The sequence below is a fragment of the Crocuta crocuta genome, unplaced genomic scaffold, assembly GCF_008692635.1.
Source record: "Crocuta crocuta isolate KB4526 unplaced genomic scaffold, BGI_CrCroc_1.0 scaffold119, whole genome shotgun sequence".
NCBI lineage: Eukaryota > Metazoa > Chordata > Mammalia > Carnivora > Hyaenidae > Crocuta > Crocuta crocuta.
The window spans coordinates 6,985,763-7,013,001 of NW_027551562.1; the positions used below are offsets into that span (position 1 = coordinate 6,985,763).

Genomic DNA, 27,239 nt, shown 5'->3' on the forward strand with positions numbered 1-27,239 from the left:
ATTGCTGTTCACGCTTGCCCCTCTATCTGCCATCCTCTACCAACCCATCCCTCCATCCACCATTCATCCACTGACCCACCCCTCCAACCGCCATCCATCCACAACCCATCCCTCAATCTGCCATCCACCCACCAACCCATCCTTCCATCCACCCCTCCATCCACTGACTCATCCCTGCATCCACTCATCCATCCACAGGATCATCCCTCCATCCACCCATCCATCCACAAACTCAGCGTGGAGCCCCGAGTAAGGACGACATGACCCTGGCACTTGAGCCACAGCAGCAAGGAAGGGAGAGGTTCTGTCCTCCTGGGACTTACCCCAAAGGGAAAACCCAAAAACATTCAAGTGATCCTTCAGTAATAATGTCCTAAATGCTGCAAAAATACAGACTGAGGGAAACATGGCACACTTAACTTGGAGTGGAAGAACTCATGGTCTAAAGGTAAAAGAAAATTTTTTTTCTTAACAGCAACCAACACAAGATTCTTTAAAGAAAACTCTTCATATAATTGACATTATGACTCTTTAATCATGACATTCAATTGTCAAACATAAAATAAAGTCCCTCATTTTTATCATGAATTGTTTAAAATGATTTATTTTTTTACGCCTCATTTATTTATGTAATCTCTATTCTCATATGGGGCTCAAATTCATGACTGCAAGATCAAGAGTTGCATGTTCTTCCGACGGAGCCAGCCAGGCGCCCCTGTTTAAAATGATGCAGGGGCACCTGGGTGGCTCAGTTGGTTAGGCATCCGACTATAGCTCAGGTCATGATCTCACGGTTCATGAGTTCGAGCCCCACGTCGGGCTCTGTGCTGACAGCTCAGAGCCTGGAGCCTGCTTCAGATTCTGTGTCTCCCTCTCTCTGCCCTTCCCCCATTCACACTCTGTCTCTGTCTCTCAAGAATAAATAAATGTTAAAAAAATTAAAAAGAAATTTAAATGATTTAAATCTATGTGATGAGTTTTCTATTTTTTTAGACTTGGAAAACTTTTTGTGTGTTTAAGTTTTTATTTAAATTCCAGTTAGGTAACATACAAAAACAACCATTCTTATGGGTTATTAAAATTAAAGTCTGACAGAAGCCACACGGACCCTGCAAACCAATGTGAAAGGCCAGACTCCACAGCAGGGCTCAGGAGGCAGTGACCAGGAACCGCAGCTCTTAGCCCTCCATTAGGTTAGGGCAGTGACATGGCGTCAGAAGGAGGGGGAAGAAAGGATTTGGAAGAGAGCGTGCATGCAGATGTTTGGAGGGAGCCATGGCGGTGAAGCCCTCTATGTATACCTTCTGGAGTATAACGGAGACAGAATGGAGGACCGAAAAGGGCTGTCATCTCCCTTCAAGCACAGAGGGCCGACTCAAAGAGCCTGATACAGATGCCCACAGAATGGGGACCAGAGGGCAAGTGCACGTTTCATGCCTCAGAAAGCGAAGGTCAGCAGGATGCAGGCTGATGTACTGGGATGAGCTTAGACATCTGGAATTTGGTGAGAGGCATTTTTTCTGCACCGGAGTTGAGGCACATGGGCTGGAGGGCTGGCCTGGTGCTGTTTTAAGGCCCCCCAAGAGGGACCACCTGGTAGGGCAAGAAGATCCCAGCAGGGGTCTAATCTGCGGGGTTGAAACAAACCCAGGGAAGGGGTGGAGATGCAGGCAGGCTGGGTCGGCAGGAGGTGCTGGGGAGGGGCTTGCAGGGGCCCGGGGGGGTGCACCATGGCAGCTGCGTGGGGCCATGGCTCAAAGGCAACATGATAAAGAGGCCAGTCAGACCCAGGTACAGGTCCTGACCCAGCCTTTACCTCCCTAAGCTTCAGCTTCCCTTCCTGTAAACGGGAGTGTTTAGTTACAACCTCAGATTGTTGGGAAGAAGAAATCGCGACTATGTGATAGGAGAGTTCACCGTGAACAGGCAAAGCAGCAGACTCTTTGACACGTTAGACTTCAAAGGTTGGCCTTTCTTCATGACAAAAATTACTGCTAAGTTCAAGGGCAAGCCACAGACCAGGAGAAGAGATTTTTCCATCCGATGGATCAAAGAAAGGCTCAGGGAAAGACCCGTTTGGCAGGAAGTAGGAAGCAAAACTATCACAAAGGAGCAATTACCCAAAAAGAAGGAAACAAAAAGTTGTAAATGGGAAATTGACAAGAGAAGAAATAAAAAATAGCTAATACACACATGAAAACACGGGTCAACCTGAGGAAAATGCAAACTAACATAAGACACTAGATTTTACCCCTCTAGACTTGTGTGGAGAACTAGTCTTTGCACCAGCTGCTGATGGCAGTTTAAATTAGCCCTGTGAAAGGCAGTTTTGGCAGTCATTGTTTTAAAAAATGAAATCTGTGCACCCTATGACTGATAGAGCACCGCGGCTTCTTGTTCTCTCCCCTGAGAAGCTTGCCACACATCTGCACAAGGAGGAAGGCACAGAAATGTTTACTGACTCATCGCCATTTGCAAATCCCCCACCCCCAACGTGTTTAACAACCGCCCTTCCAAACAGACCAGGCTCCTTGCTTTTGCAGATTTCCTGTTGCAACTAATCTCACCCATGGCCTGTTTTAAGCTACCAAAGTGAAGTCTCTAAATCCGGGAAGAGATGAGCAAAGCCAGCTCTCATGAGCCGGTGTAAGCCGACTGTAACATGCTACGGCCCCCGATACTACATGTGAACAGATTTTGAAAAAGCAAGAAAACCCAATATCAACATATTGCCTCGTGGTGAGAACATGAAAAGAAGTGCAAGGAATATATACCAACAAGTTGACAATGGATTCTCTGGGAAGGGGTGGGGTCTTGCCTTTAGACAGTAGTCAAAGGTATCTTTAGCCTTTTTTATGATGTGCTCAAGGAGAATTTACTCCCAGATCACTTATGCAACAAAATTAATAATGCAAACATCGAAGTAATGTAGTTGAATTCTTTAGGCAGCAAATTAATGGGATTGCCTATGGATCCTGATTGGCCAGCTAAGCTCCCTCCTACCATTGCTGTGCGCCCTGGGGAAAACAAATCAAGTCTGTTCAGGCAAGCGTTAAATAAATTGTTGCTGAGTGCCTACTTTGTTCTGAGAACTCCAGTAGAATATGGTGGTGAGAACAAGACATACATCAAATTCCCCCACCTGGGGGAGCTTATTAATTGGGTAGTGGAGAAATAGACATTACGTTAATGAGTGATTTCCACTATCCAAGGCTACAGACCTTGTTGAAAACAGGGAGAAATGAGGCACGTAGTAGGTGTGACACTGGCAGTGTCTGGGATGCCAGGAGGTAAGAGTCTGCAGGTTGGTACAACGTCCCAAGGGTCTGGAGGAAAGGGAGTTGAGAGAAGCAGAGGGGAGGGCAGAGGGAGAAGAAGCCAGGACACCAAGGGGAAAGATCATGTCAAAGCACGCAGGGGAAAGAGAGCTGGGGATGTGAGGGGTGGAAGAAGCCACCAGGGCTGGAACGTGGCAGACAAACAGGCGGTGGTAAGAGCTGATACCAGACAGGCAGAAGGTCTGGCACCGGGGAAGCCTCGAGGCCAGGGCCAGGTTGGTATTCAAAATACTTTTGTGACAGAAGCGAACAAAACCCTAAATTTCCTCGACAACAAATCATCAGATGACAGAATCTCCTGCAAACCTCTTCTACAACATGTGTCCAAGATTATTGACCCTGGGAGAGGCGCTGTCACACAGTAGGTCTACAGTATGTGCGGGTCTCCTTCCTGTTTTGGTGCCTGCCTCTACAGACTGGACGTCTACCTCACACAAAGGTCCTGACCCAACGATTCGTTCTAAAAACACAGGTATCCAAGTTTTTATGCTCACCTCTCATTACCCACTGTCAACCTGAATCCTCATTTTCCTGGTTGTATGTTCAGCTTTTTGTAGATGAAAATCCCTTCCCTCCTTCCTTTCTTCTTCCTTCCTTCTCTTTATTCCTTCCCTTTATTTCTTCCTTCTCTTCCTTCCTTCCCTCCGTCCTCTATTTCAATCACCCTCAGCTCAGCCAGCATCATGAGAACCCTTTCAACTGTCAATCAAACCTCAGAGCATCACTTCTTAAAGGAGGTGGATTCTTGCAGACTGTTGTCCAAGCCTCCACAATCGGGAGAAATGAGTTCATCACCACCATGAAATCCCACCTAACAGGAATCACTAGCCTTGAACGACAGAGGATTTTCTTCTCACTTTCTACCTTGCACCTTCCCTCAGAGCTGTGAAGAATGTACCTACAGATCAACGGGTTGACCCAGTGATGAGTGAATCATAGCTTCACTCATCCAATAAATAAGGTCCTCAGCTCCGCTCAGGTTTGTACCCTTCACTGTGGACCCTCCCCAGCACTGTCCTCACCTCTGTCACGTCTTCCCAGCAGACCCTCGCAGGGCAGGGACTGGAATACCTCAGTCTCCAGCGTCATCCCAAGTATGCTTCAACTAGCCCCCCTCAGTACCGTGGGCCTGTCAGCCCAACTGCTCTGTTCACACACCTACTTTTGGGATCCGCATTCCATCTCAAGCATCCGGGAAGCTTCCCTAAGTGCCAGCCAAAGTTTTTCTCTTCATTTCATTTAATGATCATAAAAGATCCAATCAAGGCACCACTAGCCTCAGAAGAGTCACCTGGGGATGGGAAAGTTCGTCCATAGCTTCTAGACGAGAGAAGCACACGCAGGAGGCTGAGATGGTTCGAGGTCACGCCAGGCCAGCAGTGCAGCCTGGGCTCTTCATAAAGAAGACACACAGTATCTGGAGCCGCCTCTCAGGAGTGATCAACAGAATCCTCCAGAGCCTTATACCAGGGTCCCCATCCTGAGGCATCACGGAGCGCCTCGTGAGCCAGCCACATGGGTGTGCTAGATTCAGAATCTGTCCACCCGATGGGGAGACGCAGGTAAGAAACTAAAAGTACGTCTAAGGCATCTCTTAGGACAGCGACAACTGTGTTCTGAACAGGGGCATCCGCAATGGCATGGGGAGGGGGAGAGCGGGATTTAAATCGGCAGAGGGATACCCCCTGGAAGGTTCACATGGCAACTTACCCTGGACCCCTGCCAGTCCCCTAAGCGCAGGAAGTGCCTGCATTTTATTTCCTTAGAGAAGAACTCCAGGGTCTCAGCGGACCAAACACACTTATCTCTAACCCGTGGCTTTCTTTTCTCTTTAAACCTTAGTTTTTTCACCAAATTTCAAGGGGAAAGGCCGTACTTCAGAAATTCAGAATTGGTTTGGGAAAGCCAACTCGGTTCTGTTGTAATTGTTGACTTTCACTTCAAATAGCTTATTTTCCTTCCATAGCTGTGTCCACTCAGGAAAGCAGAAATGGCTCCAAGGACTTCGAGCAGAAAGGGACCCAGTGCAGGAAGCTGGACACAGACGTACCGAAAGGGCTGGAAACACCGGAGGGAGGGGTCTTGGTGCTAACGTGGGTTCCGGAGGCTGCCGCTGTCCCCGGATCTTGAACCTGCTGTGGCTCACCTGGAAACACTTCCAGGGCTACCAGGACTTCTGGAAACTTGCTGCCAATGCCAGGTGGGAAGAGGGACGTTGCAGCAGTAGCGCCGAGGTACCTGGAGCCCAGTCTGCCTGCTGCTGCGGCTACAGCTGCCTGGGGCACCACCAGAGACGGCTGGAGGAGGGGCGGGTGCTGTCCCTCCTTCCTGACTTCCGGGTTTTCACCCGTGGCTTCCGTGGACAGAGCTCACTGGAGCCCAGCAGGAACCCCGCATCAGGAGAGGCAGGGGGTCACAGAAGGGAAACCCTAGGGCGGAGCCCAGGGGACGAGGTGCATTCGTGTGTCAGGAATTTTTTTCTCAGTGTTTGTGTGGAGTTGAACATGACCTGGGGAAATCCTGAGGCCGCCAGCTGTGGAAGGTCCTCAAGAATGGACTTCCATCCGCTCCTAATGAGCGTCCAGGGGTGGCACTCACTGGAACTTTCCTACCCTTCCCTTCCTCTGCTGCCGTTCCCAGGGGAGTCACCAGGCTGCAGGGCAGGCACCCACTCCCCCGGGGCCACACCTGAAGCTCCTGGCCTGAACTGACGTCACCATTCGCACCTGTTTGTTGCTCCGTTTTTATGTCACTGGTTTCTCTCCTCCCATCCTCCCTCTACTCCTTTTTGGGGGGGGAGGGGGGGCAGGTGGATTTTTTTCTTACTTTTTTGTGGTCGAGGCAATACATTCAATCTAGATATTTGTTACAGTTGATCCATTATCTCGTATTGTACCAAAAGGCTTTTATGGAAATATCTAATGCTCTACTCAAGATGTGTTGTTTTGATTAACTTATTTTTTAAGTTTATTTATTTTGAGAGAGAGAGAGAGAGAGAGAGAGAACCCCAAGCAGGGTCCATGCTGTCAGTGCAGAGCCTGACACAGGGCTCAAACTCAGGAACCATGAGATGATGACCTGAGCTGAGATCAAGAGTCAGACACTTAACCAACTGAGCCACCCAGGTGTCCCTGTTGTCTTAATTTAACGCAGCAGCTCTGTTACAATTTCTGTTGTCTGAGGTGCTTAGATGTCTCTTCCCTATGGTTGGCTTGTCTCCCCATGTCCCAGGGTCTAATCATGCACCTGCTCTAATCATGACCAAGGCTCAGATAGGCTGAGGATGCACTGCACACACACACTTCTCAGCCAAACGGCTGTAGCTGCGGAGCAAGGTGCCATCCCTCTTCTGCCTCCACTAGAGAATGTGGTCGGGGCACAACTAATCCCCCCACGGGGGCCTCTGCTTAGTCTCCTCTTTGCTCCGTCTGCCCTGCCCTGGGGATTGCACTCACTGAACGTGTGCCTGTCACATGTGTTTCTGGGGTGCTTGCTATCTCACCCAGTCCTCCTGAGTGTGCTCGTGGGCGCCACCATACATAAGTGTCAAGTGAGCTGGGAAGAGTCTGCATGACATGATCAAGGTCACGGCACGCATGGCGGAGGCGGAGGCGGAATGCAGTCTTGGGCACTAGTTTCCCAGTTTCCTTCCTCGCTCTGGCACAGAAACAGCATCTGCAAGGCTGGCAAGTCTCCTCCGGCTGTGAAATGCGAAACTGCAAAATGGTGCTTTCTGTTACCCTCTCTTTGGTCTCTACCCCTTGGCCGCAGTGGACCAGCCACATCAGCTGCTGATAGGGAAAGGCAGGGCTCGACCAGCATCCTGCGCTCCACACAGCTCGCTCTCCTCATTGGCAACTGATATGCTGGAATCGGAGCTGAGGGATTGCTGATGAAACATCTTATAGCAACATCTGGGCAGAGAACGGTAGCGCCACTTACTGTTGGAAGGGGCGCCCTGAGATGGGACAGAGCCCATCTTCAGGCTGACGCTCCCCACGTCCTTCCCAGCACTCCCTTAACCCCTCAGCAATACCATGAGGGATGAGGGAAACAAAGGCAAGAAGAACGTAGCTTAAATTAAATCTCCTTACAGCTTGCCGCCCACTGACAGACCCCCGAAACATGCAGAGGGCGACCTTCCTCAAGAAACTCATGGCTGCCTGGGTGCCTTCATGTTCATGTTTCATTAAAGACCGAAAGTAACCCTGACAGCCTTGCTTCCAAATTCCTTAGAGACTTACACTCGCTTGGGGCGCCTGGGAGGCTCAGTCAGTTAGGTGTCTGACTTCAGCTCAGGTCATGATCTCATGGTTTGTGGGTTCCAGCCCCGCGTCGGGCTCTGTGCTGACAGCTCAGAGCCTGGAGCTGCTTCGGATTCTGTGTCTCCCTCTTTCTACCTCTCTCCCACTCACGCTGTGTCTGTCTCTCTCTTTGAAAAAATTAATTAAACAGGGGCACCTGGGTGGCTCAGTCGGTTAAGCGTCCGACTTTGGCTCAGGGCATAATCTCACGGTTTGTGAGTTCGAGCCCCATGTCAGGCTCTGTGCTGACGGCTAGCTCAGAGCCTGGAGCCTGTCTCTGGATTCTGTGACTCCTTCCCTCTCTGACCCTCCCCTGCTCATGCTGTCTCTATCTCTCTCAAAAATAAATTTAAAAAAATAATTAAATAAATTTTTTAACAAGACACTTAGACTCTCCCTAACCCCAGCTAATTAGAAAGCACGTAACCAGTCGCTCCTCAGAATCCCAGACTTTCTGGTCACAGGTTCTGTCCTCGTCCTCTAATAAAATCCAGGCTGTGCCCCCAAAACGTCTCAAGAATTCTTTCTTACCCATTCGCTCACGAGCCCCACTTCAATGTCGTCAGCGAGCGCTGCTTGTTAGCTCTCCTGTTTCACAGCTGACAAAACCAAGGCTGAGAGAGAGGAAGTGACCAATAATGCTGCCAGCCTTTGGTCTTCTGGGGCCCGAAATCAAAGCTACAGGAGCGAAACACCAACCCCTGGGGCTGGGCCAAGATGCAAACTCGCTTTGCTGCCCCCAACCCCACGTCGGGTTCTGCCCTGCTGTCTCTAACAGGTGCGGGGGGCTCCCTGCCCCCACGCGCCCCCATTCCCTGCTATGTGTTCTTGTGACCTGAAACATGTATCAAATATCGGCTGTTTGTTATGGGGAACTTTTCACAACATGCCACCTGCAGAGCCAGCTGATATTAGCCTGAATCTGAACAAATGAGTTGGCTGAAAAGTGGCTGGGATCAGGGTAGCTATGTTTAGACTGGGAGAAGAGCAAGTCTTCCTGAAAGATCGGACCCTTAAGAGGTCATCTATATGCATGCCCATTAACGAGGCAGCCGGCTACTGAAAGACATTTCCAAGGCAACAAAGACACTGGCGGATTTGGGTCCTGAAATGCCCATCACGTCATCATGTACAAGAAACACACTGATGTCAAATGACACAACACAATGGAGCTGTTAAATAAGTCACATTAGAGCCAATACATGGAAATGATGAAAGAATTACCAAGATTTACCTTCTGGCAGAGTTCCTGATACGTCAACATTTGTAATAAACAAAAGTAAAAGCTATAAGCTGTGGAATTACCTCAATTTTGTTTACGTGCATGCACACAGAGAGGGACTAGAGAGGTGTTTTAGAACGGAAAGAGTGAAGAGAGAGAGAGACGGGAAAGGGGAAAGGGGGGCTGGGTAAAAAGGAGAGGGAAAGAGAAAACAATTCGAAAAGAGAAGATAACTCACCAAATGCTGTGCTTATATGATGCCGAGATGGTGGCCTTATGGTGTGATCAGTATTCCTGTATTGTATTTTGCTTTTAAATATATTCTCAACGAACATGCATGCATTTTGCAACCAGAAGAAACCCATCTGAAGAAGAGTCAATGTGCCTCGTGGGAGAAAGAGGAGTAGAGATGCAGAAAGCCAGATGTTCCCCCAGGTGTAACTCAGCCCTGCAAGAGGGTTTCATGCCTGGAGCTGTGGATCGAGGATTCCTTCAAAGCCCGCTGAGCTGTCCCCTGGGGAGGTGGAAGAGGGTGGCTGGATAAAAACCTGTTAAGGTGACACGAGCAACTTCACAGTCCTCTTCATCCTTAGCTTGAAGGATGTTTGCCAGGTCCTTGTTTAAATCAGAGTTCTTAAAGTGAGGTGGACCCTGAGGCATCATGCTGTCTATTCAGTCTTCAAAGACATTTACTTTAAAATTATGGGTAAGTTAAGAAAAGTATTATTTATTAAACCCCTGTATCCATGAGAAAGCTGTCTCAAGGGCCAGGAAGTTCAACTCAAGCTGCCTTCAACAAGAAAGAAAACCCAATCATAACCCAAAGGCAGTTCGAGTTTCAAGGATGGCTTAATTCACTGGCTTAGGGACGAAACCCAAAACTCTGATGTTCTGCTTCCCTTTCTCTAGCCCCCTCTGATTACTATACAGACAGCCCAACGCTCTTTCTATGATAGAAAAACGGACATGGCAGTATCAGAATTCACACCCCAGCTCCTCAATATCCAGAGGAATAGAGAGAGGAAACAGGTCCCTTCCCAGACCAGGACCAAGGGATATGCTGACAGGTGTAAGCTAATCAGAGCCAGGCCTGCAGCTGGGAATTAAATCAATAAGCCACATGGCTGAGAAGGAGGAAGATGCACACTTCCCTAGGAAATGGCAGGGTATTGTTGGTAGAAAAAGGGAGGATAGAATCCAGGGAATCAACTGCCATGAAAGTGCCATGCGGTATGTGGAAGCTTCATGATGCTGGATCCATTCAGTTGCACAAGAAAATGAGGGCTCTTCTTCCCCAGGGGAAATTAAAACTCAGGAACTTTAAATAAATTCCTCATAATTAAAACGGCAAATGGAGGGCCTTTTCCATAATGGAACAAAAATTTTATGAAAGGCAAAAATATCCATTAGCTCTCAAGTTCCTGAATTTAAAACACCAGCTTTTCACTGACTAGTGACCTTGGCCAATCCATTTAATGACTCTGGGTCTGCAAGGTATCCACTGAATTTTTGGAGTCCCTTTTGGCCTTAAAGCTATGTTGAGTTTCCCATTTAATTCCCATTTAATTTCCCATTTCCTATTTCCTCTGGTTCTTATGTCTAAGACTTCAAGGCCACGATCTTCAGAATCTTTTCTCGATGAATGTAAGCTAACCAGAAAGAAGAGTTAGACCGTGTTCATCCCTCAAACACTCCTGATTCAACTCTAAAGCTCGTGTCAAGGGATAACTTGGTTAAGTTTTATTTCAAAGACCCTGAAGACATAACTTAGAAATTTACTGCTAAGGCATGCTTTCTGCTGCACATCAGAAACCTCCCTTGAACTCTGGCTCTGCTGACTGAGACCTTTTTGAAATCCAGTCCCTCCCTGTTCAGTTTCTCTTAGTTCCTCCTGGAGCAGCTTCATGAGCTTCTTTTCATCCGCCCACCCCTGGATGTTCAACCAGCCCCAGCACCACGTGTAAACTTGTCTTCACCACTGGCTTGAACCCTTGGGTGTTTGCTGGTGACTCTGCACAAATTAACCACAGCTCAGGTCTTCTCTGGAGCCAGTGTGGACTTCCCTGGGCTGGGGCACGTGTGCACTTTGTCATACTGAATTATTTTTAAGTAGCGGAGTCACTTCCCCTCCCTCCAACTCACTCTTATATGAAGTCAAATCTATAAGATGTGGAAGCGTGGTTCTATTAATGTCATTTAGTTCATATATTGCAAATGTATTACATTTGCTAAACAAAATCAATGAAACCATGAAGCCATTCTGATCGACATGCAAGCCTGAAATCACATCAAAGAAGGCATAGATCAGCTTTGCTTTTCCCCATGATTGCATGAAACACAGTGTATTTAACACTTACAATAACTACTGTTTATAAGTGTCAGTGTGATAAATGCCTGATTGCTCCCACCCCATCCCCCAACATTGGTTTTGGCTGTTTCTCATTTTAACTCCCAAGATCACTATTAGCCTTGATATTTCAAGAGCCCTGAAACTGATTGGAAAACAAAGGTTTGTCATCAATTTCTGATGGAAAGTTCTATCTCTAATTACATCTAACAAATGCTCACACTCTTCCCCATGAATATTAAAGTCACATGCGAAGCGAGGGGAGCTCACACCAAGTGCTGATGTGGCATCATCATGACCTGGGATACCGTCTGTTGTCATGGTGTCACATTGTGGCACCAATCTGTGCTGAGCAGCTGCGGCACACGGGGGTGGGGGTGGGGGGCTGCTGGCGCCAGGTCACGTGATCTGACTTATATACCTACCGCATCTCTCCTGCAGTGACGCACAGCTAAATGGAACGTCCAGCACGGGGTGATGACGGTGATGAGGAAGACGACAGTGGCTGACATTTGAACACTTCTCCTTGGGGACTCACATTACCTAAATGCATCTTCAACGTGACCGTGAGAGGGAGGTTCTGCCCTTGCTATCTATTCTGTTCAGGGAAACTGAGGCACCGGGCACTTATTTCACTGTTTCAAAGACGTGAAGCCAGAATGCAAACCCAAGCAGGCTGCAGAAGTTGGGCTCTCAAGTCGGTCCTCAGTGCGTAAGCATTCACGGAGATAATAGTAAAATATTTCATTCACTGCATCTTTCATAAGAGTTTAAAATATTTAAACAGTAAAAGTGGGGTGACACGTGCAATCCCCACTAAGCCTGTCCATGGAGCACTGGCTGGGCAGCCCTGCTTGTCTGGTTTGTCACCCCTCTGACTGTTCGTGTGAGTGGCTGACAAACACGGGGGGCACACAGGGGAACAGGTGCAGTGAGGAGCCTGAGCCAGAGCCGGCTCAGCAGGCATGGCGGGATTCCAGGAGAGCTGAGGAGGAGAAAGTCCCAACTGATAGGACTTGAGAACCGACTCAGTGTGGAGGGGAGGGCGGGGAAGGTGAAGCGCAGGTCGCTCTTGCGGGACCAATTGGGTGGCAGGGCCATTTATCAACATCAGTGATTTCTCTCCTTCAGCGGATGTTTGTTACAGGTCCCATCTCAGCTCTGCAGGTGGAGCAGGGGACAGTCAGGGCCTGCCAGACTCCGCAGCGAGACTCATGGGCTGCGATCGTGGCTCTAGGACTTTGTGTCTGTCTGGGGGACCTTGAGGAAATCCATGAGCTTCTATCGCCCCAAATTTCCTCTTCTGCAAAAAGGGACCTATCACCTAAGGAAGGTGTAACGATTTAAGTACACTCCTTTACACATAATACTTAAAATATTCTATTTCCTGGCACACAGAGAGCACTCAGTAATGACTTACTGAAAGCATAATTATTAAATTTTAGAGGTGATGTGGACAATAAATGAGGATATAATAACATCAGTTGAAGTCATCTGAAGAAAACTAGAGCACGGGAAGGAACTGAGTGACAATGGGAAATCTATTTTTAAAAAAATAAGGCAAGAAGCCTCTCTGAGGAGGTGACATTGAACAGACACCAGAATAACTGAGGCAGAACGATGAGGCTCCAGATGGATGGAGCAGCAAGTCCAGGAGCTCTGAACTGGGAAGAAGGTTGGTGCAGCCAAGGAAAAGTGAGAAGGATGGGGCAGAGGGGCAGTAGTCGAGTGTGAGAGGAAGTCCAAGATCCAATCACAGGAAGCCAACCAGCGCCCGCCAAGGAGTTCATGTTTTGCTCTAAGGTGAACAAAAGACAATGAAATGTTGTAGGTAGGAGCCAGACTGCCTGGCATGGGGTCCTGACTCCAGCTCTTCCCAGGAGTGTCCTCCAGCATACTCATCCATAAAATGGGGATAATAATAGTAGATAATAGATAATAAATAGTAGATAATAGTAGATAATAGATAATAACCTCCAGAGCTGTTGTGAGGAAGTTAATATTTGCTTAACCAACTGAGCCACCCAGGTGCCCTTGAAAGTTAACATTTGCAAAGAGCATGAACAGCATCCGCTGCAGGTTAAATGCTACCCAAGCATTAGCGGCCGCTGCTATTCACCACCATCACCGCCACCCTCATCATCACCATCATCTGTGGATTCTGAGCCAGGAAGCACCATACTCTGAATTATCAGCGAACACCAAATAGCACTCTGACTTCCATGAGCAGGTTATAAAGGTCAGCTGACTCCTGAGAGCGCCGGAGGGAGACGAGTGTGTCGCACACACAGAGAAGAAGCAGACTTCTTAGGCCGACGGTTCTGGGCATGTAGATTTTCAATGTTCTCTCAAGAATATGCATGTGCCGGGTCAAGCTAAGTAAAGTCTTTAAAACCTACTGCCTGCCTAAAGTGGAGATGTGCTATTACCAAAAAGGGAAAAAAAAAAAAAGTAATGTGGAAAAATAAAACAGAACTCTCAGGCTCCTCCTTCAAGAGCATTCTGAGTAAAAGCCAGACTTCAGAGATAATGCATTCCTCACAGCCTCTCCTTCGGATAGTCCCAATGAGCTAACAAGACAAAATGGGAAATGCCATTTCTGCAACTCTCCAAATACAATATGGATTCAGAAAAAAGTAAGAGGGGTGTTTTCTGTTAATTTTCCTGCATGAGGAAAATTTTAACATAAATCCATCCTCTTATCTCTGGCTGTCCCTGGAAGGAAGGGACATTGGATGGATGCACTGAAAGCTAATTTGTGGGAAATCCTGACCTTGTAACCCCACTGCCCAGGACAACCCTGTTCTGGTTTAAAATGTATCTTGTTCAAATTGCTGGGCTCTGTGGGCGAATTTTGTTCTGTACCCTTGTCCCAAGTAATATCTTCCTAATTTTTTACTGGGCACACATAAAAAGGGCAATGAATCAAAGGCACTCTATAAAACTGAGAGTGCTTTTGATTCTTGCTGTTTCAGAAAATAAAAATGGCTAGCAGTACAATATAACTGCCAGACACTGAGCTGAGGGCTTTATGCCTACTAATGGATTTAATGTAGCCATTTACCTAACTTCAGTTATTTATATAAAACTTGGATGTTTTTACTATATCTCCCGACTATCTCTACTGGCATTGCTTAATATTTGTTTGCAATAATTTGTTCTGCCTTAAAATACAATTTAAAGGGAAATTGGCATCATTGCCTTGTAAAAACTAAACCAGTGTTGCTTTCCATACATAGGAAATATTGGTGGGAAGTATGAAAGATTCAACGTGGAGTAAGTATGACTCGGGAGTCTGTTTACAGTGGGGTGGGGAGGCCCCAGCGGGGTGGAACCGGGCATGTCCACACCAGGTGGAAAACAGACTTTGGATTTTGGACAGCCACAGCTTAGCTCTGTCCTGGAGAACATCACTTTGGACTGAAACAGAGATGATGTAACACTGTTAATCAAATAGCCAACTGTGGATTGACACTCAGTTTACTTTTTAAAAAAATTTTTTTAATGTTTATTCATTTTTTGAGAGAGAGACAGAGTGTGAGTGGGGTAAGGACAGAGAGAGATGGAGACACAGAATCCAAAGCAGGCTCCAGGCCCTGAGCTGTCAGCACAGAGCCTGACGTGGGGCTCGAACTCATGAACCATGAGATCACGACCTGAGCTGGTCAGACACTTAACTGACTGAGCCACCCAGGAGCCCCTAGACACTCAGTTTAAATGTCAGCGCCAATGAGAATTCTTTCAAACGCCTTATGGAAGCCTGCGTCTTTTTGCCTTCATAACCCTGTCTCTTGCCTCCAGCTCGGAGCCCGCCCCGTCACGGCAGCCTCTGTGTCTCCCGGATTGCCGTCCCTAAGATCCCAAATAAACACATACCTGGATTTTGCAGTGTGACTTTCCTTGTTTGGGAAAACAGATGAGTGTTATTATAGTCTAGTTGGATATGCTTGACAGATAATGGGGGGGATCCTGTCTCTGTTCTTGCTAATAAAAAGGGAGATTAGCAAAGGTTAATTATATAAATTTATTATCCTAAGATACATTTTTTTCTTGAATTAAACACAAGTCTTGAGAGAAAGCTGAAAATGAAGACAGTTTTTCATTGGAATTACTATTTTGGAGCATTCCCTAAATTCATCTTAATTATTCCCAGCCACCAGAGAGCAAAGGCTGCTGGTGGACGTGGCCAATGAACGGCTGTTCTTTCCCAGAGAAAAAACCAGAACTGTACCCACTTTGCAGGCTGCTTGCCTCGGCGTCTCTGTTTCTCAGCCAGATAAGTAAATCCTAGCAAATGAGATGCAGGAACATTACCCCCCTTTCTTACCCCCCAGGTAAGAAAGGCCCCCCCCCTTCCCCCCCCCGCTCTGCTTTCCTCTCCATCCAGCCTGGGGCTCACAGGCCATGGCCAAAGCTTCAGAGGTCAGCCTGGACCCAAAGGGGGTCTTGGCGGTGAAGGCTGTACTTCAGGATGAAGGAGCAGAAAGACAGCTGGGACTCGGGGTCTGGTGGCCACAGGGACAGTGCGCCAACGTGGTCTGCTCACATCTGGTGTTTAACGTGGGTGGGAAATCATCTTTTACCCGGCTTAAGCCCCTATATGTCATGTCTGTGTCACTCACAATCCCATACGATTATTAACCAATATTGGTGTTAACACCACATGGGGGGGAAATGCAGATTTAAGCCCTTAAGCGTGCCGTGAGATACAAATTATGATCCGTATCCTACAGATAAAAGACCTGAAGTTCAGGAAGATCAAGTGACTTGTCCAAAGGCACTGAGCCCATAAGAGACTGAGCCGCAAAGACACCCTAGCTTGCTCGGCCTTCAAAGCCCCTGGAACCCAGACTGTTCTTTCTCTGGCACATGTCCTATTGCCAATGATGAAACTTAGTTCTTAAAATAAATGCAGAAGTAGAAAATTTCACTTTTTTATTATTGAAATGGCCACTGGGGCACCTGGGTGGTTCAGTGGGTTAAGTGTCCGACTTCGGCTCAGGTCATGATCTCACGGTTCACGGGTTCAAGCCCCACATTGGGCTCTGTGCTGAGAGTTGGCTCAGAGCCTGGGATCTGTTTCGGATTCTGTGTCTCCCTCTCTCTCTGATCCTCCTGTGCTCATGCTCGCTCCCTCTCTCTCTCTCTCTCTCTCATGTTCTCAAAATAAATTAAAAAAAAACATAAAAAATTTGAAATGGCCACTGACTCAACTTGTCCAGCAATTCTGGACTGGGCCGCCATATGTAGGACACTGGCCGTCAGCAGGAACTGTTTCATGCCTTGGTCACCACTGTCAGGATGCCTGGAGTCTACAAGCTGCCCAGGGGCCTAAATGGCTGAGCTTCAAACAAACTAACAAGATTTGGGGCGCCTGGGGGGCTCAGTTGGTTACGTGTCCGACTTCAACTCAGGTCACGATCTCTTAGCTTGTGAGTTCAAGCCCCGTGTCGGGCTCTATGCTGATGGTTCAGAGCCTGGAGATGCTTTGGATTCTGTGTCTCTCTATGCCCCTCCCCTGATCACACTCTATCCATCTCTCTCTCTCAAAAATAAATAATAAAACATTAAAAACATTTTTTTAAAAAACTAACGAGACTCAAGGTCAAATTGGTAAGTGCTTCATTAAATCTCCTCCAAAGAATATACTGGTCACATTTAGTCTTTACAAATATTACACTGTGTTTGCAAAGATCTCGTAGGTAGGTTGTCTCACTTCGTACCATTTTCTGAGCATGCAGAAAAATCACAACTGTTCATGAATACAGAGTCATTTGGAGCTAATTAATTTTATTTTATTTTTTTTATTTTTATTTTTTGAAGCTAATTAATTTTAAAAACAAATTTTACAGGGGAAAAATGTGTATTCAATGTNTGCCCTTGAGAATGCTCCTCCTCTCTCTAAAGAGATTCTTATATACCCATCCCTGGTCACCACATGCAGTGGGAGTGCAGATTCCCTCATTTTATTTTTAATTTTTAAAATTTTTTATATGTTTTATTTATTTCTGAGAGACAGAGAGACAGAGCATGAGTAGGGGAGGGGCAGAGAGAGGGGGAGACACAGAATCAGAAGCAGAATCTAGGTTCTGAGCTGGCAGCAGAGGCAGGCGTGGGGCTCAAACCCATGAAGCATGAGATCGTGACCTGAGCTGAAGTCGGCCGCTTAACCAACTGAGCCACCCAGGCATCCCTGGACTCCCTCATTTTAAATGTGGAAAATCCTGGACAAGACAGACCTCATCACTCCTCGCGGGTGAGAGGGGGCCCAGAGCCTGGCCAGGACACTCCTTCAGGACCACTGGACCACACAGACAGGCTTTCCGCACTTCACGACAGTCGCTATTCCATGTGCCCAACGACCTCCTGCAGCTCAGGAACAAACACTTCTGCTTGTGGTCACACATTTCCCATCTGAAAATGCATCTGCGAGCAGGTCAGGAATGAGAACCCTCTGCCCTCTGTACCCTCAGGAACCTGTCCTTTATGTTACGGCGATAAGACTTCAGAATTTCTTCACATAACTAAGCCACTGAGCAGAGACGAGGAAACCATCCAATTATCTGTCATTCGTAACAACTTATTAGCTACAATTATATAATTTCAAGGTTCTCAGAGAGCAGCAAGTTCACGGTGCGTCCCCACATGAATTTCCTCTTCAGTGTTTCCTCTGCTTACCCTCTCATCTCACTTCGAGGGCTGACTTAGGAGGGGCGCGAGTGGGGATCTAGAAACTGTTCAGGGACCCTACACGGAGGGGATCCTCCAACACCCCTGCTGTGGAGGCCTGAGGGGACCCCTCCCCTGGCAGACATTGCTGGCGCTGAAACGCCAATTCCATGCACCTGGTTCATTCTCAGACTTTCAGAGCCCGTTTGGGCAAACCAGAAAGAGGCTGTCTCGACTTTTTTTTAAAAATAATCATTTTTTTATCTTTGAACAACCCTTTAATGAATACTAATTGAAAACACCAGGAACAGCATGTTTTCCCATTGAGATGCTTCCTACCTGTGTGGCTGAGCCCTCAAGAGCTCACTGTGTTTGTTTAACTGCATGGAATTCTGTCTTTCTTTTCTTCTCTCTCCTTCTTTCCTTCCTTCACTTGAGAGACAGAGAGAGAGAGAGAGAGCATGAGTAGGGGAGAGAGGCAGGGGGAAAAAGAGGGAGAGAGAACCTCAAGCAGGCTCCACGCTCAGCAAGGAGCCCAACTTGGGGCGCAATCCCATGACCCTGGGAGTACGACCTGAGCCAAAATCAAGACTTGGATGCTCAGCCAACTGAGCCACCCAGGCGCCCCTCGGCCTCTTTTCTTTCTCTCTTCGGTCCAACTTGCGTCCCCTGGCCTCCCACTCACCACTGAACAAACATGCAGGGAACAGCAGCTATGTTCCAGGTGCTCTGGCAGGCACCCAAAGCAAGGACTGGATAAATCAATATGGCTCCAGGGCTTTACACCTCATCTTCCACATGGAGGACTTGCTTATATCCCCAAGTATCTGAAAAAAACCAAATACTCTCAAAAAGCGACCTTATTTTAATAAGAGTAGGATGACTCTGAGCACCTGTACGCTACCCTACAATGTCCTTTTCATTGCCAGGATCTCAGGAAACCGCTGCTGGGAACCCCCAGTAATGGAAAAGTCCACCAGGAAGACAACATCCACGGAGAGTGGGGGGAGGGCATCTGGGGCTTCAGAGAGCTCTGGAAATAGTGTGGGCCGCACAGGAGGCACTCGGGACACATTTACAGAATAAGCAAAACCCACCAGGGCTACCGGTTCAGCCCATGTAAATTTCACACATATCTGCTGATTCTGGCTCCTTCAATAAAACTAAAAATAGCCAGTTTCTTGAGGGCCTAGGATGTCAATCTCCCTTCTAAGTGCTTTCATAATATTAACATTTTCAGTCCTCAGGATGCCATGAAGAAGGGAGGAGGAGGAGGAGGAGGCCCAGGGAGGGTGGCAGCAAGTCCTGGGTCACCCAGCGTGAGCGGGACCCAGCCGGCTGCACTCTACAGAGAGACCCCGCAAGGAAGGCTCTGAAGCTGGAGTCACATCGTCTCTGCCATACGCAGCAGGGGTCCTCCGCCTACCCTCACCTTTCTCTCAGGTGCCCGGGCCTCAGTCATGCTCGCCAGGTGCAAGCTGTCCCCACACAGGTGCAGGCTGGCTACGGTGCCGCCTGCGAGCAGCCTTCCTAGTGTGGGGGGAAGAGCAGGCCAGGTGAGCCCGCGCCAGGTGTGCCCTCCAGGTATGCCTGTGCCAGGTGGGCTGAGGCCAGGTGTGTCCCCACCAGGTGTGCCCATACCAGGTGGGCTGAGGCCATGTGTGCCCACATCAGGTGTGACCCCACCAGGTGTGCCCACGCCAGGGCGGGCCGTGGGCCTCAGAGAACCTGCATCAGCATTTTCTGCCAGTCTCGTGGATTGGAAGGGGCGGGAGGGAGGGATAGGCATTCAACATGGGAGGCACAGTAAGAGCAGAGGCAGAGACACGAGAATGATGGGAGAGCAGATTGGAGAGTTTCCCGGGAGGGGCCTGCAGGTCAAGCAGGCTTACAGAGGCCATGGCCAACTCCAAGGGTGAGGGACAAGTTGCTTGGCCCCAGCGGCAGCTGGGTCACAGGGCCATCTGGCAGAGCAGACTCCTGGCCTGCCCACGGGGCCAACAGTGAGGGACCTGGGCTCCCTGCTGCCCAGAAAGTGAGCAGGTGGGAGAACACCCACTAACGTCTCCGTTTATCCAGAGACATCCCTCCTGATGGCCCCGAGCAGCGTTCTCAACAGCCCCAGGTGGGTACTCTGAGCCTGGGGGCTCGAGTGTTTCACTTGCTGAGTATTCGCCATGAAAACAGGGTGTATTTGATAGTTAGGTGCACTTTAATGGACCCAGAAAAGAGATGGATTCATTTAAAGAATAAATGTCCCCCTGCCCCCTACATGATGAAACTCTTAACTGCTTCCACTTAATGGAAATGGAAATCACCTCTCAAAACATTACTAAAACTAATCACGGTAATTTTTACATGTTTCCACAATTTACCGAGCTATTTTTCTCTACCTTTCAAGAGCCATGACTAGCAGATGCCTGTTTTGTGCCTGATCACCCCGCGACAGCCTCGAATTCCTAAAGTTCCTGGCCCGCAGGCTGACCTCAGCGGCCATCCCCACAAGGGGAAAATTTGTTAACACGTCCGGGAAGGAAGAGGCTGCAAAATCTATTCAATAGCACCGCTCTGGTGAAAGGAAAGAATCACAATGCTTTCTTTCTTTCTTTTTTTTTTTTTTAATGTTTTTTATTTTTATTTCTGAGAGAGAGAGACAGCGTGAGCAGGGGAGGGTCAGGGAGAGAGGGAGATACAGAATCGGAAACAGGCTCCAGGCTCTGAGCTGTCAGCACAGAGCCTGACACGAGGCTTGAACCCACGAACTGTGAGATCATGACCTGAGCCGAAGTCGGACACTTAACCGACTGAGCCACTCAGGCGCCCCATTATTACACTTAACATTCATTCACAGGTATGAACCTGATCCCCATGAGAAGAGAGGAAACAGTTCCGTGAGACCCACAAAAGGTAAGCAAGGCTTTGAATTGAGCCAAACAGCATTTTAAAATGTCTTACTTCCGGTTTCTCTCCCTGTTATACCTCAAGCCTCACATGTTAAGTGGCCAAACTTCACCTCGGTCTCTCAGGTCCCCGTGCTTCGGCTTGTAGGAAGGAGGCTTCTGGAAAGTTGTGAACAGCAGAGAGATCTCCTGGCCTCAGTGACTCATTACAGGACCACTTGTAATTGATGCTTCTCTATTTTCAGTAACGACCAAGATGATGTGGACTTCAGACTCACACACTGAACACCAGGGCCAGACACCCCCTCCCCCGCCACTGCACTGCTGTGCACAGGGAAACAGCCTCCTCTGTGCCCTGCCCTCAGATCCAGGAGCAGACCCGACGTCTGTCACGGGTGGGGGTCCGTGCGTCTATTCCCTAACACTGGGAACGTTCTAGAATGCCCAGGGGGACGGTTGCTCCAGACTGGCAGGGGCTCAGAGCCCATCACAGTCTAGTCTAGGAGACGTGCAGTTAACTCAGACAAGAAACCAGCCGTTTCCAGAGGAGCCTTCCCCAAGTCACCTGGTAAACACATACGGAAAGAAGGAAACAAGACGGTGCACAGGCGAGGGCTGCATTTCGCGTGGGGAATTCTTATTTTTTCTTATTCACAGACTCGAACCATAAACGTCGAGCTTGGAAAATTCAATGAGAAACCGTTTCACATCTAGAGAAGCAGTATCTAAATCATCTGCATAACGGAAACCGTTTCCGCAGACTGTGGCTGCCAGAGGACGCGTATGTTTAAAAAGAGAATGACAATGTCTAATTCTGCCCCTTAGTCTATGAGACGACCTCTTGTGTTTGAAGAGCACTGGCTTTCTGTCTTCCCAGTGCGCGCATTTCCTGGGGCCAACCTGATGGAAGGGAGTCGCGGGGGATGGGGGGGCTCAGTCAGCACGACGNTCAAGCCCCAGTCATTTTGCTACATGCGCCCAGATCATCCTTCTCCACCTTGGCCTATGGGGCCAGCTGCTGCTCGCAATTCCAGATCTCACCTGGGACCCCATCTCAAGGGCCATCTCGGCTGGACTCGAGGATGCTTCTCTGCCTCCCTCAGGGGACTCTGAGCTCCCCCACAGCAGCAAGGCAGCCGCCACCCCCAGTGACGTGTCCCAGGCACCAGCATGGGACACAGGACTGCCCATGGAGAACCACTGTACACACAGCAGGGGCACTTACTCCAGCTAAGCCTTACTGTGAGCTCACTGTGTGCCGCAGGCACCTCCCCCAGACATTTCCTTGCATAATTCATTCGATCCTGGACACAAACCCAGGAGGGAGGTGCCTCTTACCAGCCCCACTTTATAGGCGTGGAACCCAAAATTCAAACGGGCCAAACAACTTTTCTAAACACAAACAGCTGGCAGGTGTCAGATGTAGGATTTGAACCTGGAAAACCCAGAGCCTATGGCTCTCCCCACTATGCAATTCTGCTTTCCTGATCATGGCAAGCTTTCCCTATTTCTGATTTAGAGATAAATGGAACAGAAAAGTCAAGTTAAATCATGTGGCTCCGCAAAACCATTCCACTAATGAATGTCAAAGATATCATTAGGTCCCATGCATTTTGACTCTTTCTGGTTCTTTTTCAGTATATCCTACTTCATTCAACATATATTTTTTTTCTTTCTTTTTGCTTTCTTAGAACTACGTGCAGGTGATGGAATTAGGTCTGGATGATTGTATGCAAACAGCGCTGTTAAAACTTCCTTCATTGGGCGGAAATGGTGGGGGAAAGGGAGAGAGGCAAACCATGAGAGACTCTTGAATGCTGACAAAAACTGAGGACTGGTGGATGTGGGGGGGAGGGGGGATGGGCATAGAGGAGGGCACTTGTGGGGATGAGCACTGAGTGTTATGTGGAAACTAATTTGACAATAAACTATTTGTAAGAAAAATAAATAAATAAATAAACATTAAAAAAAAACAAGAAAAAACTTCCTTCATTGTTGTACCTGCAGAGGGCGCCCCACCCGGGGTGGGGTATATGCCTCCTCCCCTTAAAGGTGGGTTGGCCTTGCAGTTTGGGAAAGGGACCCCTTGCCAGTTACCATACCTAGAGTCTCTTCTCTTCTCTCTCACCCCTTGCCAGTAACCAGCCCAGCCCAGTCGTTCAGAGACCTAGAATCCCTCTCTCTCTCTCTCTCTCTCTCTGTCTCAGTTAACTGAGCTACCATATAAGATGTACTGCTCAACTGGAGACAGGCGCTCAGCTGTCCCCCTTGGGCAGTCCAGCCACCCCAATCAAGGGATCAGACACGTCGACAATCCAACCTTTCTGCAGAAATCTCAGCTAAAAAGCAGCACCTGTATGACCTCCCTGAGCCCAGCCAACTGAAAACATCAAGGATAAATCATTGTCTTAAACCACTAAGTTTTGGCGTGCTTGGTGATGTAGCCACATCTAACGAAACATCATACAATTGGAAATTCCCCTTGAGTAAGAACTCACAGATGCGGTCTCTTACTCATGGAGGAATCCTTGTTGTGACTATTGCTGGCCTCTGTGTCAGCATTCTGTGCTAAATATTATGCTCCTGTAAAACCCAAGGGCATAGCAAGTGTGCCCTAATCATCCCCCTGTCAAAGCAGACCAAAGAAGAGAGCACGCTTCTTTTTCTCCCCCAGACTGCAGTTCATTTTTCTCTTTGTGTCCATGGTTCAACTCCTGCTCTCCCGCAGCCGCCTGCTGGGCTCTGCCAGCTGCTGGGTGGCCACAGTCCCCTGGCCCTCACGGTGGGGACTGCCGGCCCCCAGAGAAGGCTCCACTGAGGAACTGAGCTCAGGCGCTAGAGTCACAGGGGAGGAACGGAGTCCTGGTCAGAAACCTGGGGCTGGGGGTCGGCAGGTGGGCCGGGGCGCGGGCCCCACCAGAGTTCCCGGTCCCAGCCTCGCCCCTGAGAACATATCTGGCCTCGTACCCCTGATCGTGCAGCCACTCACAGCTCAGACTGACTGGACACTTCCTTTGTGCCAGTTCCTGTCCTGGCAATTGACATTTATAATCTCTGTGGATGTGAAATGCCCTCCTTGATCATCTTTAAGACAAGAACACTATAGGGGCGCCTGGGTGGCTTAGTCGGTTAAGCGTCCGACTTTCGCTCAGGTCATGATCTCACGGTTCGTGGGTTCGAGCCCCGCGTCGGGCTCTGTGCTGACTGCCAGCTCAGAGCCTGGAGCCTGTTTCAGTCTGTGACTCCCTCTCTCTCTGACCCTCCCCTGCTCATGCTGTCTCTCTCTGTCTCCTAGAAATAAATAAAACATTAAAAAAAAAATTAAAAAAAAAAAGACAAGAACGCTATAGAGAATGGATTTGTATCCTCATCCTTTTCTTTTAAATGTTTATTTATTTTGATGGGGGTGAGGAGAGAGAGAAAATCCTAAGCAGACTCTGGAGTGTCAGTGCAGAGCCCGACATGGGGCTCAGACCCATGAACCATGAGATCATGACCTAAACCAAGACCAAGAGTCAGATGTTTATCCAACTAAGCCACCCAGGCACCCCCATCCTGATTCTTCAGGTAAGGAAATAAAGTCCAAGTCGCCAATTCCTGTGGTCACACATGAGTTCATGAGCTCAGGGCTCCTGCTCTGTCAGCCAATTCCGGCGACCTTCTTCTGGCAGAACTTGGGGTGGAGACAGCGCTACCCAAGCAGGGCACCACAGGCCTCCTGGGTGCACACGGGGCACAGGAGACTTGGTCTCAGGGGCCTGATTTCTTCACCACACAGGAGCAGCATGGAAGACAAGGAACGCCGTGGAAATGTGGTGACTTGATGATTACTTAACGCTGGACTCTGCCCAGGGCCAGAGGAGGAGCAGGGGTCTCCAATATCTTCCCATCCCTAGCCCACAGGTTCTGGTCAGCCTGCTGCCCATAAGCCAGTAGCAATCCTCGCCGTCCCCTTGTGTGGTCGGAGTAGCCTGCTCTGCCCCAGCCCTCCCAGCCCTCCCCCAGGGTGGAGCTAAGCAGACCGCTGGTGGCTGGTCTACACTCTCCCACTGCACTCTGATCTGTGGGTATTTAATTGCATGCAATTCTTTTTTTTTTTTTTTAAGTTCTTTTTTGAGATGGGGGGGGGGGAGAAGGGNTGACAGAGCCACGCAGGCGCCCGGGCTGAAAGCAGTTCTGTTCACCAGAGTCTCATTGCCAATAATGAAGTGGCCCAATTACCAGGGAAATTCCAAAAGGAATTTTCTGAAGGGTGGCAACAACCAGAGCTTTTGACTCCACTGGATTTAATATCCATAATAATCTTTACTACCTTTATTTGTATTTTTAAAGTTCAGCCAACTTTCCATAATTCCATCTTTTTATCTCCTTACTTTCTCTCTACGCCATCCCTATGTCTTTCTCTTTCTTCTTGAAATATGAGTGATCAACACATTCTCCCAAACTGACTAACGTAAAAAGTATTTCATTTTGGTGCAGATCCTTATTTCTTATGTAATAAGCTCTATATTCTGGACTCAACGCTCTATCACACCACACCGTCAGAGAGCCCTGAATGCCCACTAATCCCCAGCCTTCTCAGAGCCAGAACCTGGGCTGTCCTTGGCAATCCTTCTCCCAGAGCTGGGGGTGTTGATCTTGCCTGGGAAGGTCTACCACAACTGCCAACTTACTCAATCGTCTACAACTGGCTGATCATCAGGACTGACAACAGGATTCTTCCGACCCACTTGCTGGATGCCATCTGCCATCCTCTTTCTCCTTGACTTGACCCTGGCCAACCCTTCACAGCCAGGTTTACCCCTGGGAGAGGGTGTTCTCCTTCAGATGGGCTCCCCTGACAACAAGATACACACGTGGCTACCCAAACAGTGGGTCTCCATTTCCAAAATTCGCTCCTCGAACACGCAGCATGACTTGCTGAATGCCGCTGTGTATGCCGCCCTCTGCCATGCCCTGGCACGCAGTGAGAAACAACGGTCTACCAGTGGAGAATAAGCGCCCACTCCCATCCTGCCGCTCACCTGTCTGCCCAACGACAGAGGCGCTCAGTCTGTGGGGGATCCTTGAGGACACCTTCAAGGTCACTCGGATCTGGTAGTACCTGAGGAAAGAGCAGAGGACAGGCTGATGACGATCAGACTCCTTACTGTTGGCTGCTGCTTCTTTTTTTTTTATTTTTTATTTCTAGGAGAGAGAGAGAGACAGCATGAGCAGGGGAGGGTCAGAGAGAGACCGAAATAGGCTCCAGGCTCTGAGCTGGCAGTCAGCACAGAGCCCGACGCGGGACTCGAACCCATGAACCACGAGATCATGACCTAAGCGAAAGTCGGACGCTTAACCGACTAAGCCACCCAGGCGCCCCTGGCTTCTTCTAAAAGTAGCTAGACTTACTCCTAAATGCTGTAGACAACCATGGAAGCTTCTAGGCGGCATGCGTGATCATTTGGCATCAAAGAGGGATTCATTCTGTCACCACAGTGGGAAAGGGACAGAATGGGGCCGGGATGGAAACAGGGAGTTGAGTTGACGGGAGATCATACGAGACGCACACAAGGTTGGTGGCAGCAGGGACAGAGAAAGGAACAGGTGGGCCGGTCATGTGGCACAGGTACATGAAGGGACATGGTTTTTCTTTGGTCAGGAAAGTCCATTCTACAGGAAAATGGAAGCTTTAGTGCCTGGTACAAAATCCACACATAGACTGGGCTGCTGTCATGCTGCAACACGGACAAATACTTCCTTTGGAAACACAACAGCTGAGCTGCCAGTCCTGGGGTCACTGCCAAACACCGTTCCCCGTATTTCTGTGCCATTCTTAATATGTCACTCCCATTTCCAAACCCTGTCGTTTCAGGACACCGTGCGGGTTCCCAAGCCATCAGCAAGGCCTTCGGTCTGGCCACTGCTGCCACAGGTGCAGACCCATCTTTTGCAATTAATGGCCCTTTTGCTCACAAGCTCTTAGGGACATTTCTGGCATCATAATTGTCCTCCCCTTCCAATGATTTAAAGCCCATTGTGAAATGGAATGGATAAAACCAAGTGAAACAGAGGTAAAATGGACCATGAACACACCCATCTCCCACGCCTCACTGAGCTTGTGGCTGGGGGCGACAGTGTACCATGCATATCCCCCCAGGACATTCTGTGGATGGCCTAGTGTTTGTTTTATGTGTGAAGAGGGCAGAGGAGATGCACTGGGGCCAGATTCACAGCTGGAGGTCAGGTGACATCACTTGTGAGCTGTGTGACTTAGAACATACCACACAGCTTCTTGGAACTTGTTTCTGTATCTGGAAAAGGATGATTAAAAAAAAGTCTCTGCCATGACATCTGCTTCCAGGAAAGACAGAGTGGACATACTCTTCCCTAGCCTTCTCACCATGTTCAAGTAAAACCTCTAGACAATATAGATAAACAAAAGATCATTGCAGAAGAAGAAGAAACCAAACAGTC

General features: G+C 48.6%; 1 protein-coding gene across 2 annotated transcripts in view; it reads right to left on the reverse strand.

Moving 5' to 3' along the window:
- Positions 1–27,239, reverse strand: part of FAM135B (family with sequence similarity 135 member B) — a 274,520-nt gene that overhangs the window by 112,609 nt on the left and 134,672 nt on the right. For both annotated transcript variants that reach the window (XM_077749966.1, XM_077749967.1), the window contains exon 3: positions 25,805–25,884. In XM_077749966.1, the coding sequence (XP_077606092.1) occupies positions 25,805–25,884 (80 nt within the window). The remainder of the gene's footprint in view (positions 1–25,804; positions 25,885–27,239) is intronic.